This window comes from Ixodes scapularis, unplaced genomic scaffold, assembly GCF_016920785.2.
Source record: "Ixodes scapularis isolate PalLabHiFi unplaced genomic scaffold, ASM1692078v2 PGA_scaffold2__306_contigs__length_199485367, whole genome shotgun sequence".
NCBI classification, from domain to species: Eukaryota; Metazoa; Arthropoda; class Arachnida; order Ixodida; family Ixodidae; genus Ixodes; species Ixodes scapularis.
Window position 1 is genome coordinate 125518118 of NW_024609857.1, and position 17815 is coordinate 125535932.

Here is a 17815-nt window from a genome sequence, read left to right on the forward strand (position 1 = left end):
GTTCACACTCCCGCTTCTGTTCCCCGCCGACGCTCTAGACGGGCACGTTCTTCGTCGGCGAGTGGAGGATTAATCGAAGCCAATGGACCCACACCATCGGCCGCACCGTGTTGGGCCGCTGCGCGTTTGGCTTCTCGATGCTTTTGCGCACATTCACGCTGTTGAGCCTTGTAGGTGCACTCTTCCTCTTCAGAGCCAACAACAAGCGGCCTAGCCATGGCGAGTCCAAAGGGCAACTGATAACATCGCTAGGAAATGGCTATGTGAAGAGACAAGGGAACACAGCCATTTGTTGGTAGCTATATTTTAGGTTTTACAGCGACGTTACAGCGAATTGCTACATTTACTGAATAAAGACATATACATACATAAAGGCGATGAGCTCTTTCAATATACGACGTTGTAAGTTCTAAACACAATTTTTCGAGGCACACCTCGAGGACAGCTTTTTCTGATTGAACCCGAGTTTCTTTATCAGCATCGCGGAAATGAAATAAAAGAAGGTTAGATTGGCGCATTCTGCCCTCAGCCTCGCCACAGCACACTCTTAGCTGAGATAAGTCGGTGACCGTGCATGAAAACAAGGAATCAGGACCTCCCTATCTAATAATGCCAAGGAAGGCTGACTCACGAGGGTTGCCCCCTCCTTTTACTTATACTTGCCACGACCAATCGGAACGAAGGAGTGCCGTTTAAACTGGAGTTTTTTGTTAACATCCATGGACGCATTTTTTTTTTTTTTTTCAGATCCTAGCACATCACAGCTTTGCTGTAAAAATTTCTAAACAGAACCCAAAACATTCAGGTCAGTAGAAAAAAAAACATGATTGTTAATTATGCTACATAAATGGTTGCTAATATTTAAAGTAGCGAGGTAAGAGTTTCCTGGTTTGCGGTAAACTTGCTACTATAACAGTCGAGCCCAGTTATATCACACCCAAGTATTTAGAATTATTGTTTATATCGAACAGTCCAAACATGCTGTTGAAAATCGTAATAGTATAAAAGTGTTGTTTTTTTGTATCAACCTCCCATGGCGAACTTCAATGGCGGGGACACTCGATATAGCAAACAAAGCACGTCCCCGGTCGGTCTGATTGGATTGTGCTGGCGGGGAGCGCATAGCTCGCGTTGCGGGGCTGGCAGACTGCCAAGCCAGCATAGGTGCACGGGGATACACAGCAGAAAAACAGTTGTGAAAAAAAAAGGTAAATAAGAAGTGAAGAATGGCAAAAGCAAGGGTAAGAATAACGGTAAGGGCATGCGCGCTCATGGGGAGGGCAGGGAACGCCCGCTGTTGGAACGGTAGCGTGCCCTTTTTCCCCGAACACCGCAGTGGCTGCGCAACTCCTTAGCCCCAAAATAAAAAAAAACAAAGAAAAAAAAAACTTTCGTCAAGCCGATTGTGTGTATTAGCAGAGACGTGCGGAAATTTTAACTGGAGCTTAAGTTAAACATATTTTTGTATATGAAATTATCAATATATCAAACTACTTTACGATCCCCTTTGAATTCAATATATCCGGGTTCGACTGTACTTTGAACCAATATAGTATCTTGAGAGTCCAGACATTCTCACTTTGCAATGTGATAGCTGAGCGTAGTGGCAAATGCCCGGTCCTCATTGGTGATGTCCATGTGAAGGGTGACCTCCTTGGACCGACCCTCAAGCACGGCCTTGGCCTGCTTGATCAGCAGATTGTCCTGCAACAGGCAGCACTTGTGTTGAAAAGCACGAGCAAGACTTGAATCTTCACAGCTATCAGAGCTGTTCATCATCACAACTGAAATAACACCGAATGTTTTAAAAACTGTGAAGTTAATTAAAAAAATTAACTGCACAGGCTCATCCTAATGACGCTTCACCCCCAAAAAAACCATCAACTTTCCATTTACACAGTTCAATAACATAAAATGTATACATGCATAAAAACAAAATAGAGCAAATTGTGTTTATGTGAACTACTTCGCCTTTTAGTTAGAATTAGAATAGTGAAGAGAATTTATAACAAGACAACTACCGATCCATCGAGCATGAATAAAACCGTCTGCTGCATAGTTGGCTGCAATGAAAATGAAGGTGGAAATACCCTTCAGTAGCTGGTGCACTATACTCAGCCTCAACTTTTCTGTGTAATGTCGCCGAGGCTACCATAGTTTTCACAGTGCATTGAAGCTGTCACAACATGTGTGAGCACATGGTTTCGTTAGGTGTCTCAATCTGCATGGCAACAATAATAAACTGTTCAGAATGGAAGCTTATTGGGCGTGTAGGTATGGTGATTAAAACGTACAGCGCACAAGGACAGCTAGGAGAAAAGAAAGAGGATACATAATTGCTTGTGTGTCCTCTTCCTTCTGTCTTTGTGCGCCGTACGTTTTATACCTAATAGACAATTTCAACCTTCACGCAAGCTGGTTTGTGCAAGATGTAAAAAAAATGCTGCGCGTGTTTAAAGGGTCCTTAAAACAAATATAAATGGTTCCACAACCATCATCAGCTTGCACCGTCCGCGTGTCATGAACACTCTCCTATGTCTTTCTCCGCACACGCAACGACTGCCCTCGTACCATGCGTTTCCCCAGCTCAAAGTCCTGCGCGACGCTCCCTCCACGGATGTTGGTGCCCGGCCTGAGGCTCAGCGCGTTCAGCAGGATGGGCTCATAGTTGAGCAGCGCCGCCTTGGGGTTGGCCGCATTGGGGAACACCTTGAGGAGGTCCGTGCGCCCCACCGCCTCCTGGAGGCTGCGCAAGCCCAGCTTGGCTAGGTGGCTGCGCACCTGCACAAACGTTCCGGAATGAGACGGACGCTGAAGACAAGAAAACAGGCGAGGCAATCCAATCCTCGGGAATGCTATGCCGAGTTATTGGCAGCCGTCGTTTAATAACGAGGAGGAGAATCACTCGGAGATGGGCACCCCACACAGAACCCGAGACAGAATACAGACCACGAGAGTAGATCTACTGCAAACCGGCATCACGACAAGAGAGCGGCAACAAAAACTGAAGCTCCTATGCGGGTGACAGAAGTATGCAGATGCACTGCTGATAAAAATTTTAAGCTGTCCCTCAATTATATTTTTTTAGTTCTACGCCACGTCATCCTACGTTTTTACTCTCGTCAGGTTTGCGACACTTTTGCTGACAAGATGTCCACCAGCCCACACTCACACTTTGCTGCCCCAGTACCACTAAGATTATGCGTAAGCGGGGCTGTAATCACCGACAAGATGAGAATGACAGAGAGGATCCTTCGGTCGTCTGCAAACGGCATAGGCTTCTGACCTTTGACGACGCATCGGCATCTTGTGTGCCTCTAGCACGCGCGTGCGGCCGAAGTAAGGCGGCAGGCACGGAGTGCGTGCTGGAGGCTGGGCGTTTGGGAGACGCGCCCTGTCCTTCTCATTCTGTCGATGACTATAGCGAAAAGGGGACAATGAAAACTGCAAGAGACATCATGCCATGGTGAGCAGCCACCGTTCTAGATCTTATCGTGCAGGAAATGTGGGTGCTATGAAACGGTTTGCTGCATAATTGGAATGCCTTAATTCTGCTGTCCCAAACTTAAGATATGCTACCCAAAAAAGGCAGAAGAGGATTGTATTTTATGCTTTCGTTTTCTAAATGTCAAATTTTCAAAGTGTGCCGCCGTAATTTTTCTTGGCTGTCATGACCCCAAAAACACCGAGGAGGAAACGACCTAGAAAATGCAGCTTGATGACAGAGAACAAAATCTCAAATTTTATTACAGTCTCACACTTTCAAGCTTTTCCTCATCAACATATCCTGGCTCTCGTGCCTTTGATGCTTGTATGTGACGTAATAGTTTGTTTTTGTCTGTCTTGTCTCTGGGGGTCTGTGGAGTAACCGTCCATTCTGACGGTGTACAAATGACTTACACCATTGGTTTGTTGCCTTAAAGTCTAAAACTAACATTATAGGCCAAAAATGTCCCCAGAATCAGCCGACATTTGTGGCTTATAATGTTAGCAGCCTTACAGTTTCATTACGAGACATATGGTGTTGCAAATGCATTATAGTTTTAAGACATGTAAAGGAAGTTTTCTAGCATTCAATGTATTGCTGGCAACAAATGCATAATGGTAGGAAGAAGTTCAGAACCACATTCCCACAGAGTCGAGATATAGCCATTCTCAATAAGATGTTCAGGAACTGTCAGTTTGGCCATAATATCCCAAGCCATCGCCCTGCATTTGTAAAGGTAAGCAATCACTCTGCGTTTTTTTTTTTAAATCAATATTTTCCCTAAACATGGGGTGGGCGATGACTCGGGCGATGACTAGGGATATTACGGTATGTCTTAATTGTAATTGGGTCATCAACATGAATCATAAGCCTCATAAGCAGAACCAGCCGGCATGCATAGCAAGCCCGATGTGAAACTCAAGCTAGATATACATATAACAAGCCAAATTGTGTAATACCTTAAACTTGTTCAACGAGTGGAACCCCAGAAGTTATATTCAATCCCATTCCCAAAGACATGCTTTATCATATCCCTAAGCAGCCAAGCTAAGAAACATGCTACGCAGGTCCGAGCAACAACCTTTAGGTTGGTAAACGTTGAGATGCAAGGCACCATTGCATTAGACTTCACAAAGTTAAATGGAATTAAAACCTTCCTGAAGTGACCTTATTGAAGCAGATAAAATAAATCCATGTTTAACTATGCACTTGTATAAAATAGCAGTGCCAAATAAATCTTAAACAATTTTGTGCACAAAGCCATTTATAGTCCAGAATTTTAGGCATTTTTTATAACATTCACAAAGTTTATAAAAACTACTTTGACAGGAAAGAATTTCACCATGTTTTTGTTAGAAATGATATGTCTTTTAAACCATTTTAAAATGCTGTGAAATATCTCTAAGTAAATCATTCAATAATATAACTACTGCATATCTAGCTGATATTTAAAAAATAATACAGAAGATGATAGAAAATACCTGTGACCTCATGATAAGAAACCTGTTTGAATGAATAAGGATATTTTAATAAAGAAAGATGCAGAATTGGGTCATTATGCAAACCAAGTATTTACACTACACTACTTTCTGAAGTGGTACTAAAACATTATTAAATTACTGTTGGCCGAAAACGCTCAATTTATTCTTTGAAAATATTTGTCTTTTGCTGTGTATAAGACTACAAAATATGGCACAGAAGACTAACCAGTCAATCACCAACACAATAAGATATTACACAAATGTTACAAACCACACCAGAAATAGAACTATGTTAGTGCATACATCAATAGTGCAATAATCCTAAGAAAATGTGTAAATGTATTGAAATAAACTTTGTAATGTTTATGATAATGATTTTGCCATGAAAGAGATGTTGAAAAATGCTTCTGTTTAAAATGGTTCTAGATGTCTGTCTGTGAATTGAGAACACCACACAAAAGGCAATGAGAAATTTATTTGGTGTAAATACACACAAATGACATTCAGGAACAAACATTTTTGACACATGTTTCTGTGTATATGTTGTATATATTTGACAGAAACTTTCCAAAAGCTTGAGCAATGTTGCTTCATAAAGTAAGAAATGCTTACTTTCATTATTTGGAAAGTTTGGTAAACAAATATTTTCCGCTGTCCTTCTACTGTGCCATATTTTATGTCCTTTCATGAATAGATTTTGGAGTGACAAAGTCACATATGTCTAATAATGTATGCCTTTAGCAAAAATATAATTTTTGGTTGGAGAAGAAACAAACATAATGAACCAAATTCAATAGTAGAAGCCTTTATTCACACTACAAACCCACTCCTTATTTAAAAAAAAAAAAGACAAAACACTTTTCTATATAGTACTTAATAAAGATGATAAAAAATGTTCTTTTGTCAAGAAGCACAAGTTGAAATTATGTTGCAATTATTATATCAATACAAGTTTACATTAGACATATTATTAAAATATTTTTTTAACTTATTATAATTTTACTCCTACTAATATAGTTACTAGTTCTCTATTAGCTCTAAAAGTCAAGTAGCCAAAGTAAATAGGGAAACTCGAAACTAAGGAAAAAGCATAGGAGTCTGTAGTGACTGCGACATAGGATGATCACAGAAGACTTTAATACAAGGAGTTATTTTCTAGCGGAGCCAGACTTTTCAAAGGGAATTTTCATTAGGGTTCGTTAAGTTCTAGAGCTAAGTTGGTGGCCAGGGGGGCTACTAGAGAAGAGATAAAATGGGTTAATTAATTAGTTAAATAATTCACTAAAATGTTTTAATTAGATTTATAAATTTTCCTTCTTGGAGGCATAATGTACTGTATTCGGTGGACTATAGTCTGCAGACTATACATGTTTAAAAGTTGAAATTTTACCCAATGCAGACTATCTGCAGGTGCAGACTTTACAAGGATTTTTTTTATTGTTCACTGTGACAAAATGTGAAGCATTTTGGGAATAACAAAGTGTGAGCTAATACAGCAGGCATTTGTCAAGGGATGCTGTGTATATGACAACTTTTACATTTAGATTAGGCACTAAGTACAGACTATGCACACTGTGCGGACTATGCACGTCATGCAGACTATGCACCTGGTACGAACTATCAAGCAAAACCTTTTATTTTTGATCCCAGATTTGCCTCTGCAGACTATGTACCGGGTGTGGACTGCGGTCCGGAAAATACGATAGTATGAGGATTGACACGTAACCTCATGATTGTCTAGCCATGACTTAAAACTTTGATTAAAAAATCTGTAGTGAGGCGAGGCAAGAAATGTCATCCTTGCGCACACATCTTCAAATTGAAACTGATCCGGCAAAGCGCATTCATGATGTCGATCCCTCTGCTTTGTGCTTGCGTCGCACTCCTGACATCACTTGCGGCAAGGACACACAGGTTGCAAATTCGGCTCAGGGCGGAGGGATTGACGTTGCAGGTGCACTTCTCCCGCCGTTTGGGTTTAAAGCCGTGTACAACAATGGCACTTCTAGCCCTGCAGCACTCACTACAATTGTTTTAATCAAGATTTCACTTGACGGTTTGACTATATTGAGGTCGTACGTCGATTCTCCTACATTATGCCCCAAAAAATAAAAATTTAAAAAGTATAATGAAAGCTTTTTTTGTTAATTAGCCGATTACTTCATTTCACCTCCTTTCTGATGGACACCGTGGCCCCCAACTTAGCCCCAGGACCAAAAAAAACCCTGATGCAACTTCTCTTTTCTTTTCCCTCTTAAATTATGGTCCCTCTAAAAAAAAGCCTGTATATATGCACATTGTGAAGCCCTTTCGAAAATGGCTATGCAACTTAAGCTCGACCGAACGAATTAGGGTGTGCTGGTAGTGTCACACGAATGCCAAAGGGAATGCACCAAAAAAGAGGAAGGCAGGACCTTCCAATTGGTAGCCTGACTGCCAGTTGGAAAGATGCCTCGTCCTGTCCTCTTTTGCTTTGGTGCATTGTTTATTCTAGCAAGTTAATGTGGGTAACAACCTGGCTGTTCGCTATAAGCAACATTAATACTACCTGGTAAAAGAAAGCTTGACTCTCTGTCTTCCTAAGCTGGTTGTTAAGTGACACATGAAAAGCACATTTGAGCACATTTTTGCATTATGCTAGTATACTTTCTAGAGTAACTAACCAAGTTTAATAAAACTGTAAAAGCTTCATCTTGATATGGGGGTAGAAACAGTTAAGATAAATGCAACGTTGGATATGATAGGTTCGTCTCCTTTTTACCTGCCTTCATATCAGAATTAAGTTTTTGCTGTCTCAACAACTTTGTCCTCATTCTTCTCTCACAATTCAATGAACATATCTTGAGGAAAGACTATCTAAAGTTTTTAGAGCTACGCCATGTCGTGTCAACACGTAACAAAAATGTGCTAAGTATATTGGTAGGAAAATGACAAGGTGAGCACTAGGGTCTATAAGCGAGACTCAACCACAAATGATGAACGATAGAACCAAACCACAGAATGCATATCTTGATTGACAAATGAACTCTGGATCATTTACCTAATAACTAAACGCCAGAAAAAGCTGCCGTTAAAAAATTTTCTCGGAGTCGTTAACTACGTACACTATCTCCCCTCTGTACAAAACAAAAGACTAGTTGTTAAAGCACTTGAAATGTTTTCACAGACAAAGGAATCAATATTAAAAGCTAAAACAAATACAGACAACATGTAGACGTACATTCACATACTGACAATGGCTGATTTTTGATAACGATACTCTCTGCTGGAGACAGAGATATGCATCACTGGTGAGCTAGTGAAAAGCCCTGGAAAACCATCAAAATGGTAGCTGGCATGCTACCAAGACATGACTGCTTCTGTACATCTCTTAGCAGCATGGCAGCTTGCACTTGTAAGGTTGTCTGACAATAAGCCATCTCGATAACACATTTTCAGCCTCCAACTTCTCCCTACCTCATTTCAGTGTTAGTGCCACAAGTGCAGAATGCCAGAGTAGAAGTAGGTAAAGGATGCAACCATTAAAAGGTACACATTTCACATGGCTTGCTAAATCTAGATTCACGACATAGAAGCATGGTGAGCTTTGCACACAAAAGCTCTCTGCCATAGGCATGTTTTGAAACGATTCTTCAATGTTCAGATACAAAAATGCAGAATTAAACATGCAAAAAATTACAGCTGAGCATTTCTCCTGCAATATATGCACCCTAAAACTATGGTATTTATGTACCTTGTAATTGCTTTCCCTGTGCATGTAGGGCACCACTATAGTGGGCACAATAATTTTAGTAGATAAAAGCGAAGCACTCCAATATGGCTACTACCAAACCTTACAAAGACTCCAAGGAAGAGTGAGTCTTAACAAGGCAAAGTGTTTTATAACTCACGATGACCCAGTTGCGTGGTCACCTTTAACGTTCAGCAACCTCAGCATGTTTTTTCTTCAAGGATACCTCCGTTACAGATAAAGGCTAGGATATCTAATAAACTGCATGAAAGAAGCATCTTACTTTACGTTTGTAACCAAAACATTACAAAAAATACCGAGAAACTTAGTCAATTATATATGACCTATGATAACACGTCTGAATGGCAACAAAATTAGTAACAAGATTTGCACACCACAAAACCCTCCTCTATCGAGGTCGACCATCTGCGACAACTTTTTCCTATCTGATAATTTTCAAAGGGTCAGCCAATTGTTATACTAGGGTATAAGAATTGGGTTAGGACTATTACAATTTTTCATCGTACACTTCGGCAGGCCATGCCAAAGGTGCATAGTTTTAAGACTGCATCATAAATGAGAGCCAGGGGCAGTCCTTTTCCAGTTCACTGAACCGTGTCAGCATGTAAACGTCGCCAACAGAAGCACAGAGACCCCGCACCGAAGGCAACCAGCGTGCTGGCGTTTGGAGCGGGGACGGGACCCGAATCGCCTCTCCTCCGAGCGGCGACCACACGGCCCGCCGGTGCCCAGCCACAAAGAGATCCGACTAAGAGTGTGGTACCAACCTCTTCAGCCAGGAGGAACAGGTAGTTGACCACGTGTTCGGGTTTACCTTCAAACTTCTTGCGCAGCTCGGGGTCCTAGGAGTCGGGGAAACACGCAACACGTTTAGAAGAGCCCGACGCTTTCCTTATGCGAGTGCTTGGATAAGCAAATCGCCTTGCTATGGTATACCTCCTTATGCCTAGTAGACCTTCTACAGTAGTACTCGCAACAGTTTTTAAGATGTGGTATACCATACTCCAACAGTTTGTGAAACGTGGTATACCATACTCTATTCCAGTCTAACTTGGTGAAGTGTGAATGCTATGGCCGCCTCAAGCCAATCAAGATGGCGGAGGAAAGCAACTCTCCGCAGGGAAGGTGAACTCCAACAATCTGCTGTGATATGCCTCTCTGCGGCGTTTTGAATGGTTGGGGTCGTACAGTCTAAGCTCGTTATAACAGACTTAAATTTTGACCCAAGATTTTGGTCTGTTGTAAAAGGAGTATGTTGTATGCAGATATAAAGTTGAGTCAGTAGTACACAGAGGAAAACCAACCGAACTTCACAAGTCGGTATGTTATTGGCGACGTGCGCGACCGAAAGCGTCGCTGTGGTCGGCCTTCCACAATTGGCCCAAAAGCTGACTATGACGTCGGAAAGGGTATACCATCAACGGAAATAAGAGGAATGAAAGAACTTTAATTTCGACGGTGTTGGCAGTGTTGCTTTGAGAGCGCAATGATTTCAGGCTTCCACCGTGCTATTTACAAACACCATCGAACTTGTTGTTCGCAAGGTAATGACGTCACAAGGGGGAACCATAGGAGGGCGCCACCAAAACATCTCGCCGCTAATATCCAAATGTCTGTAGTAACCAGTTCTGTTGTAATGAGCTTAGACTGTAGCTGTCGTCATTCGGCAATTTATGGTGGAACGGAATATAGGCTTTGTAGTGTTTCAGTTGCCCTATGATTATTATTGGAGCGTTTTGAAAATCTGAAGACAAGTTAGCCAACTGCAGATCTATATTTCACTATACATAGAGTGTAGTTTGCCTACCATTAGGAAAGGCAACATTCGAACAACCTGCGCCTACCGGCAAGAATGCTCACCTGAGTGGCGATTCCCACCGGACACGTGTTGAGGTGGCACTTCCGCATCATGGTGCACCCCATGACAATGAGTGGGGCCGTGGAAAAGCCAAACTCATCCGCTCCCAGAATGGAAGCTATTAACACGTCGAATCCTGAAGGCACAGAACGGGTCGGCGGGAAAAGAAAACAGGTCAGAGTTTATACACTACAGGGTCCCATATGATCTACTCAGCAAAAAAGGCAAGTCCCATCATTCGACTTTTGGATGAGTTTTCATACTGCTCGTCCCTCAGCACCCAGGACTATAAAATGAAATTAATTTTTTCTTTCCTCGTTCGTTGAACATTTAGTGCACAAAATTTGGGGATTCTTCTTCAAGTAGTTCTCCGCTTCTATGTTAAACATTGTGTTATTGTACTAATTTAACTATAGGCTCTGGGCATATAATTGCAGAAAAAAGAATAATTAAAGATTAAAACAGCGCAAGGACACGGACAAGAACAAGAAGGTAGACAAACAAGGCGCCTTGTTTGTCTACCTTCTTGTTCTTGTCCGTGTCCTTGCGCTGTTTTAATCTTTAATCATGAAATACCAACTAGCCCAAACTTCTACTTTAGAAAAAAGAAACACAAGTGAATCGTGTTTCCTTCTTTGAGGCAACAGGGAAGGTCTTACTGGAATCAAACAACTAGTGCAAACATTATGAATATGTAAGCAATTGTTTAAACGTATGTGACAAAAAAAAAACTTCAAACAATTGAGAAATAGAAAAGTAGAGGGCTAATAAATGAACATTTAACAGTAACAGAACAGGGCTGAATTCCTTTGATATTCAATCTTGCTGTATACTATAGTTCTTTAAGCATGTTCTCTGTTTTCTCCCTTCTCGAGTTTTGCAATTCCTTCCTAGACGAGTCTTCTTCCTTTATGCTAAATTTGCTGGATGTGCCTCGGACGACACAAGAATGTTCTAACACTAGATTAAGCTACACTCAAGCCCACATTTTTTAAAATTAACTCTTTTCTGCCCCTATCAACATTTTCTCAGTATTTCCATCCCAAGTCAAACTCCCCGGAAGCAATCATGCAAACACCGCAACATTGTGCAGGTTCGTCATAGCTGCGACATCACTGCAGACAATAGAGTACAACCCGAAACAAGGGCTGACCGAAATCGCCAGAAGCCAAGTCGGTAGGACCACAATGTCGACTATTACTCTCGCTCTAATAGATTGATCCGCTAAACACTCCCTTCTCCTGGCAAGATGAGAACGGCCACTACACATTGTGCTCCCACTGACAAGACTGTGGGCACACTGGGTCCGCCCATCCAGAGCGCCGTGGCAAGTGTGGCTTCACCGGTGCGAATCTGTCCGTCCGCCTGGAGCACGACGCGCGAGCGTAGGTCATTCTGCACCAAGGTCTGGTGCGTCTCTGCGATGCCCAGCTCCCAGGGGAGCCCCGCCCCCTTGATGCCTGTCCAGCTGCTTGCTCCCGTGCCCCCGTCATGGCCCGAGATGGTGATGTGCTCCGCCTTGCCCTGCAGTCGCCAAAGGAAACGTGCGTCGAGCAGAGCAGACTGCAATGACGATGCGGCGAACCAGTCGACCAAAACACGCCACTGTGGTACCTGGAGCACGTCTCCGACTGGTGCGCTTAAAGTGTGGAGGTGGAAAACTCCTGGAGGTGACAGGAGGCCACCAGAGGTGAAGGTAGAACTGTGGAGGGACACGACCCAATGACGACCAAAGCCAAGAGACGCTATTGGCGCCAAGTGAGCTCTTTTTTCGTTCAATAGCATCTCCTGGTTTTGGTCATCGTTGGGGACAAGTCCCTCCCCACTTCTGGCTTCACCTCTGGTGGCTTCATCTCGCCTTCAGAAGCTTCCTAACACCATGATGCAAAAGATGCCCGTTCTGCCGCGGGTCACGCTCCGGCTTGACAGTCCCCGGAAGTTTTGGCAGCTAGGGGTTGGGACGCCATGACGCTCACGTTTGCTCCAACTTTTTGCCGGATCGCGATGTCCGACAGCGTGGCTTGTCAAACACCGCAATGACATGGTGGCTCCTCCAACATCATTCGTCGCCACTTCGGGACAAGTTTCGATGCGTGGGCAGTATGGTACGCTGTGCCCACTGCTCGAAGACTTGCTCCAGATATCGTAGCATTGTTCCACACATCAGACGGGAGGCGCGAAATGGTGAGAGGGGGTGATTAACCGTGCAACAAAGTTTTTCCCCAGCAAAATGGTAGTCTCCTCAGTGGATAAGAAACAACGTCTGGGACGCGAATGCTTCGTTCTTTGAAGCGCGTTTAATGGTTGTTGCTCAACGAAAACAATGTACCCTTCTAAATGTTCCTTAGAAAATGGTGCACCATTTCTTAGAAGGGTGCCTTCCTCTAAAGCCTTTCTCATTGGTAAAGAATCTGTGAATTTCCAACAGTCAAAGAAGAGGCAAGGCAGCCATTGCTACCACTAGCAGATGCCGCCGCATTCAAGTACTTTACATCCTCGCTGATACGACGCTGTACCCAGTGTGCAAGGAGACCACGAAATTGCCAGCCATGCAATAATAACTAATAATAATAAGAATAATATTAAAGTGCTATTTATTAACTTAATTTTTGCAAAAAAACAAAATTTGGCAAATTTCATAATTTGAATAGTGCGAGAAATTTTACAGCGAAGCTGTTATGTGCTAGGATCTGGAAAAAAAATGCGTCCACGGATGTTAACAAAAAAAACTCGCAATTAAACGGCGCTCCTTTGTTCCAATTGGTCGTGGCAAGTATAAATAAAAAGAGGGAGCAACCCGCGTGAGTCAGCCTTCCTTGGCATTCTATTAGATAGCGAGGTCCTGATTCCTTATTATCATCTACGGCCACCGAATTATCTCAGCTAAGAGTGCGCTGTGACGAGGTGGAGGGCAGAACACGCCTTTTCTTTTCTTTCGCTTCCGCGATGCTGATAAAGAGACTTGGGCTAAATCGGAAAAAAGACAATTAAACAATGAAGTCGTGTACGTGTCTTCATTGCAATCATATGTAAGTTGTATAGATGTCGAAAAAGTTGCCGTAAAGATAACAGCTTCGCTGGTCCTCCATCTTCACATGAAGTGGATGGGCTCTACAATTTTTTCCCACAAACACATCACTTCATAGTATCAAGTATGTGGCACACCACTTCCAGTTGCACAATTATGCGCCTGCAAAATATTGCTACAGCTCTCACTTGCAAATATTTGTGAAACACTAAACCTATATAAAAGAAAAAGGAATTTAGAGCATGTCAAAGAATACATTGAGCACTAGCGGGACAAAAGTTCTCATTTGTACTTGTGTGAAATCTACACAATACTAAAGTTTAGGGAAACCTTCGATACATACAAGTGCTTGATTGGCAGATTCATAAAAAGGCTCGCAATATAAATGTTTAGGAAACAGTTCTTGAACAAAGAGATGCAAGAAAACAGCAATCACTGTGCAAAGTTGGCGTTCAATGTGGAAATGGCTCAATTCAGCTGCTCTTTGTATCTGCTTAAGAAATGTACATAGCAAATAAAGTGCAACGCAGGGACATGCTGAAATTAAAGGCGAAACATGAGGTTGTTGCTGCTCAGGCTTAGTCTTCTAGCGTTTAACACACGCTGCTCTTCACGAAACAGATTTATCTGGGGGCTTTGCCTCTTAGCTCGTACGGTTAATTCTTCAGCCTCCAGTCATTAGAGGCAGAACCAGCGTAAGAACTGTATTTGTGGTCCTACATTCACTGAGACTGACTTGAAATAGGCATCAGGCAAATGTTAATAAACAAGCTAGGTTCAGCTGAGTTCCACAAACCTTGGCTACTCCTGAAGCCACCACTCCCACACCAACCTCGGAGACCAGCTTGACAGAGATGCGGGCAGATGGGTTGGAACACTTCAGGTCGTAGATCAGCTGCAGAAAATGAATAAAACAACTGGACATGTCAGACAAGAGAATTAAATCAATTTCTGTAAAAAAAGATTTTAAAATCAGATAATGGCTTTGCATTTGTAATATGTGGTAAGTGCTCAGATGGGAAGTTCAGTTTCATTCAAGCACTAAAATTATGGCAACTGCTAGCTGCTATCAAGTTACTTGATTCCTGTGCCTAATCTACAGGCACTTTCTTCTTCTGGCTAGGCGCTCGTAAAGGTGCACTAAAGATGCTATGGTCTATTGTTTATACAGCTCCAATTCTGTCAGTGAACATTCCCCAAGACAATTTTGAATGTGGTCATTGCGAGAGCCTAGACAAGTTTTCAAAAAGACGATTTGTTTTGAGATGATACTGATAATTTTGCTTTGCTTTCATGCTAAGGAAGGAGCCAACATTAGAACGAGAAAAACTAATTTCTGTCACAGTGTAGCAATTCTTTTCTCCTTAAGTCATTGATACACGCTCTCGGTTAATGAGAAACGACAAGAACCGGCCACAATGAAATCAAGAGTCGGTCAAGGCTGCTCATCGTTGATGGAAGCTAACCAAGTCATCCATTTTGCTGTGCTCTACACCTAGATGTGGTTGACTCAAGGCTTCATTTAGAACTGAAATAAAGAAGCATATAAATATTTTGTGACATTCATTTTGACATGAAAACAAGGTATGCATGCTGAGGGATGCATACCTAGAACGCGATGATTCTCTAATCATCCGCATTCTGCCTCTGCTAGCTTTGCACTTGCTGCATGAGCGGTGACTTTGGTGCGCCCCCGAGTTTCCCACGAGCTTCAAGTCGTCCAAGAAAGAGTTGATTTAGTGTTTTTTGATGACGCTCAGTAAGTTCCGAATCGAAACCATATGTCTATTCTCACTAATTAAAAAAGTTAATTAACGAATTATAATTAATTAGCCGACTTATCGCAAAGATTAGCCACCCACATAATGTCCCTCTAGCCATACAACTCACCTGCACAAACCGTATTAGTGCATCTTTTATGGATTTTTTAAAATAAATCTGTTCAATTTAAAATGGAACACCAGGTATATCTGTTACCCTTCTCTTTGAATTAAACAAATAATATTAAAAAGCAAAGCACAGCTTAGTGTTTTGCATGCAAAATGGCAAATTTTACGTTTGGTAACGTCACGCTTTAGTTTCTGGTATTTAAGCCTGCTTTGCCAGTGTGCAACTTTCCAACCAACACAGATTACCGTATTTCCCAGACGAAAATCTGTCCACTTCCAGCTGGATTATGGAACTGGAAATGAGGCAGTCCAGCTGGATTCCAGCTGGGTCCAGCTGGGTCCAGCTGGGTCCAGCTGGAATCCAGCTGCACTGCCTCATTTACAGTTCCATAATCCAGCTGGAAGTGGACTGATTTTCGCCTGGGTTACTCGGGTAATAGCCGCACTATTTATGAACAAGGCCCTTGCATCTACTTTCTCACAGAACACATATACAGATAATCATTGCGTTGCACATAAATAACATACCGAATAACCAGATCAAGAATATGATTCTCCATACAAATTCAATCTTCAAAGATAGTATCTTGGCACGCAGACATTATCTCTGTCCTGTGAACAGCTGGTATCATGCTGTTAAACGCGGTGATTGGCACTCTGTGTGCTCCACGGAAAAGCGAACCCTCAGGTTTTCTTCATAAACAGAGCGGCTATTACTCGAGTAAATACAGTATCTGCGAATTCATGTGAGCTGTAACATAGTCCAGGGGTGGCCAAGCTGCGGCTCTTTGAGTGACATACCTTCCCCCCCCCCCCTTTTCCTCCCCCGCTTCCCTCCCGGTCACACGAGCACTTTCCCAAAAAGAGAAATGGAACGCGTTTTAAATCGAAAGACAGGTTGCAGCTTGGTAGTCTTATACTACAGTTGGACTGCTTTTGAATCGGATAGATTGGAAGAAGTTCAAGTTTCGCTTATTGCTCTAGACAAGAATTTAACTTCTCCTCCCCCCCCCCCCTCCCACGGCTCTTGGAAGTTTTGGGAATTTGTACTACATCAGTAAACTTTCACTATATCCCTGCATTGAATGCCCATTCCACCTGTACTTCGACTTCGCTTCACTGTACCGATAGCTTTACCATATCAGTCCTGACAAAAGCTTCCACTGTATGACAATGATTCCTCAAACTGAGCTTGCCTCAGCCAGATCCTCGATGGAGTAGATGTCGTGGTGAGGTGGGGGGCTGATCAGTCCCACTCCGGGGATGGAATGTCGCGTCTTGGCAATGTCTTGGGTCACCTGCAATGAGCAGCGTGTGTGAGTAGCGGGTCACCGAAAATAATCACCAATAAAAATTTAAGGCGAACGATTTTACAGGGTGTTTCTGAGCGCTGCTTGGGTGTACAATCTTTTTTCTATAAATAAGCCAAAGAAAGGAAGGGCAATGAAACTTTTAACGAAGGTGTTTTTACATGGTACATTTATTGTGCTAAACTTTTGTGAGTGCAGGTTTCTCCGGAAAAATATTGCCGCGCGCAGGGCTGAGGAAGCAACGCTCAGTCACGGACCTCCAGAAAGTTCCCGTTTATTCATGTAGCGCACGCACCTAACTTCTATTATTTATATCCATGTATCTTCTGCTTTTGTTTTCTAGAAAGTGCGTGTTCATTCTCGCCCCGATCACGCGACGCTCGAGCCGCTTTCGCCGAATCTTCGAGATAGCGACGTACTCTAAATAAGAGGCCGCCCGCGACCTTGTCGAGTCAGTCTCGCCTCAGCGTTTGATCGTGCTGCTTCGCCGCCTTCGACGCCCGCGACGCTCTGTTGTTATCTTTCTTTTGTACCCTTTTATTTTTGGCACAAGTTCGCCACATTAAACATTTATTTATTCCTGTTTATTTCTTGTTTATTAGTCACCACCCGTGACATTTTGGTGGAGGTGCGGGGTACCGCATGTTCGTGCAGCGCAGCCCCCCAAGTTCCCGCACTGCAAGTCCGAACCCAAGCTCCCGAGGACCCAACGAAGACCAGATCGAGACTCGATCAAGTCGCCGAACCCAAGGGCTACACCCGGAATACGGACCTTTACCACCCAGGACCAGGCAGCCGACGATGGCCAACCAGTCGCAGACCCCCGCCGCTCCTGCCGTCGTCTACCTACCCGTCGCTCCTCGGACACCGGCTCCATTCCACGGCGAGCAGTACGAAGACGTCGAAGACTGGATTGACCAGTATGAACGCGTTGCCCGCCACAATTGCTGGACAGACGAGCAGCGCCTACACAATGTCTATTTTTCGCTTGAGGGGACTGCCAAGCACTGG

At 43.1% G+C, this 17815-nt stretch overlaps 1 protein-coding gene across 2 annotated transcripts in view; it reads right to left on the minus strand.

Moving 5' to 3' along the window:
• LOC120849612 (glutamate synthase [NADH]) overlaps window positions 1-17815 on the minus strand; it is a 187408-nt gene that overhangs the window by 37151 nt on the left and 132442 nt on the right. For both annotated transcript variants that reach the window (XM_042292012.1, XM_040221857.3), the window contains exons 22-28: window positions 16691-16792; window positions 14402-14500; window positions 11921-12101; window positions 10580-10713; window positions 9487-9561; window positions 2572-2781; window positions 1580-1704 (exon numbers count right to left, since the gene is read on the minus strand). In XM_042292012.1, the coding sequence (XP_042147946.1) occupies window positions 1580-1704; window positions 2572-2781; window positions 9487-9561; window positions 10580-10713; window positions 11921-12101; window positions 14402-14500; window positions 16691-16792 (926 nt within the window). The remainder of the gene's footprint in view (window positions 1-1579; window positions 1705-2571; window positions 2782-9486; window positions 9562-10579; window positions 10714-11920; window positions 12102-14401; window positions 14501-16690; window positions 16793-17815) is intronic.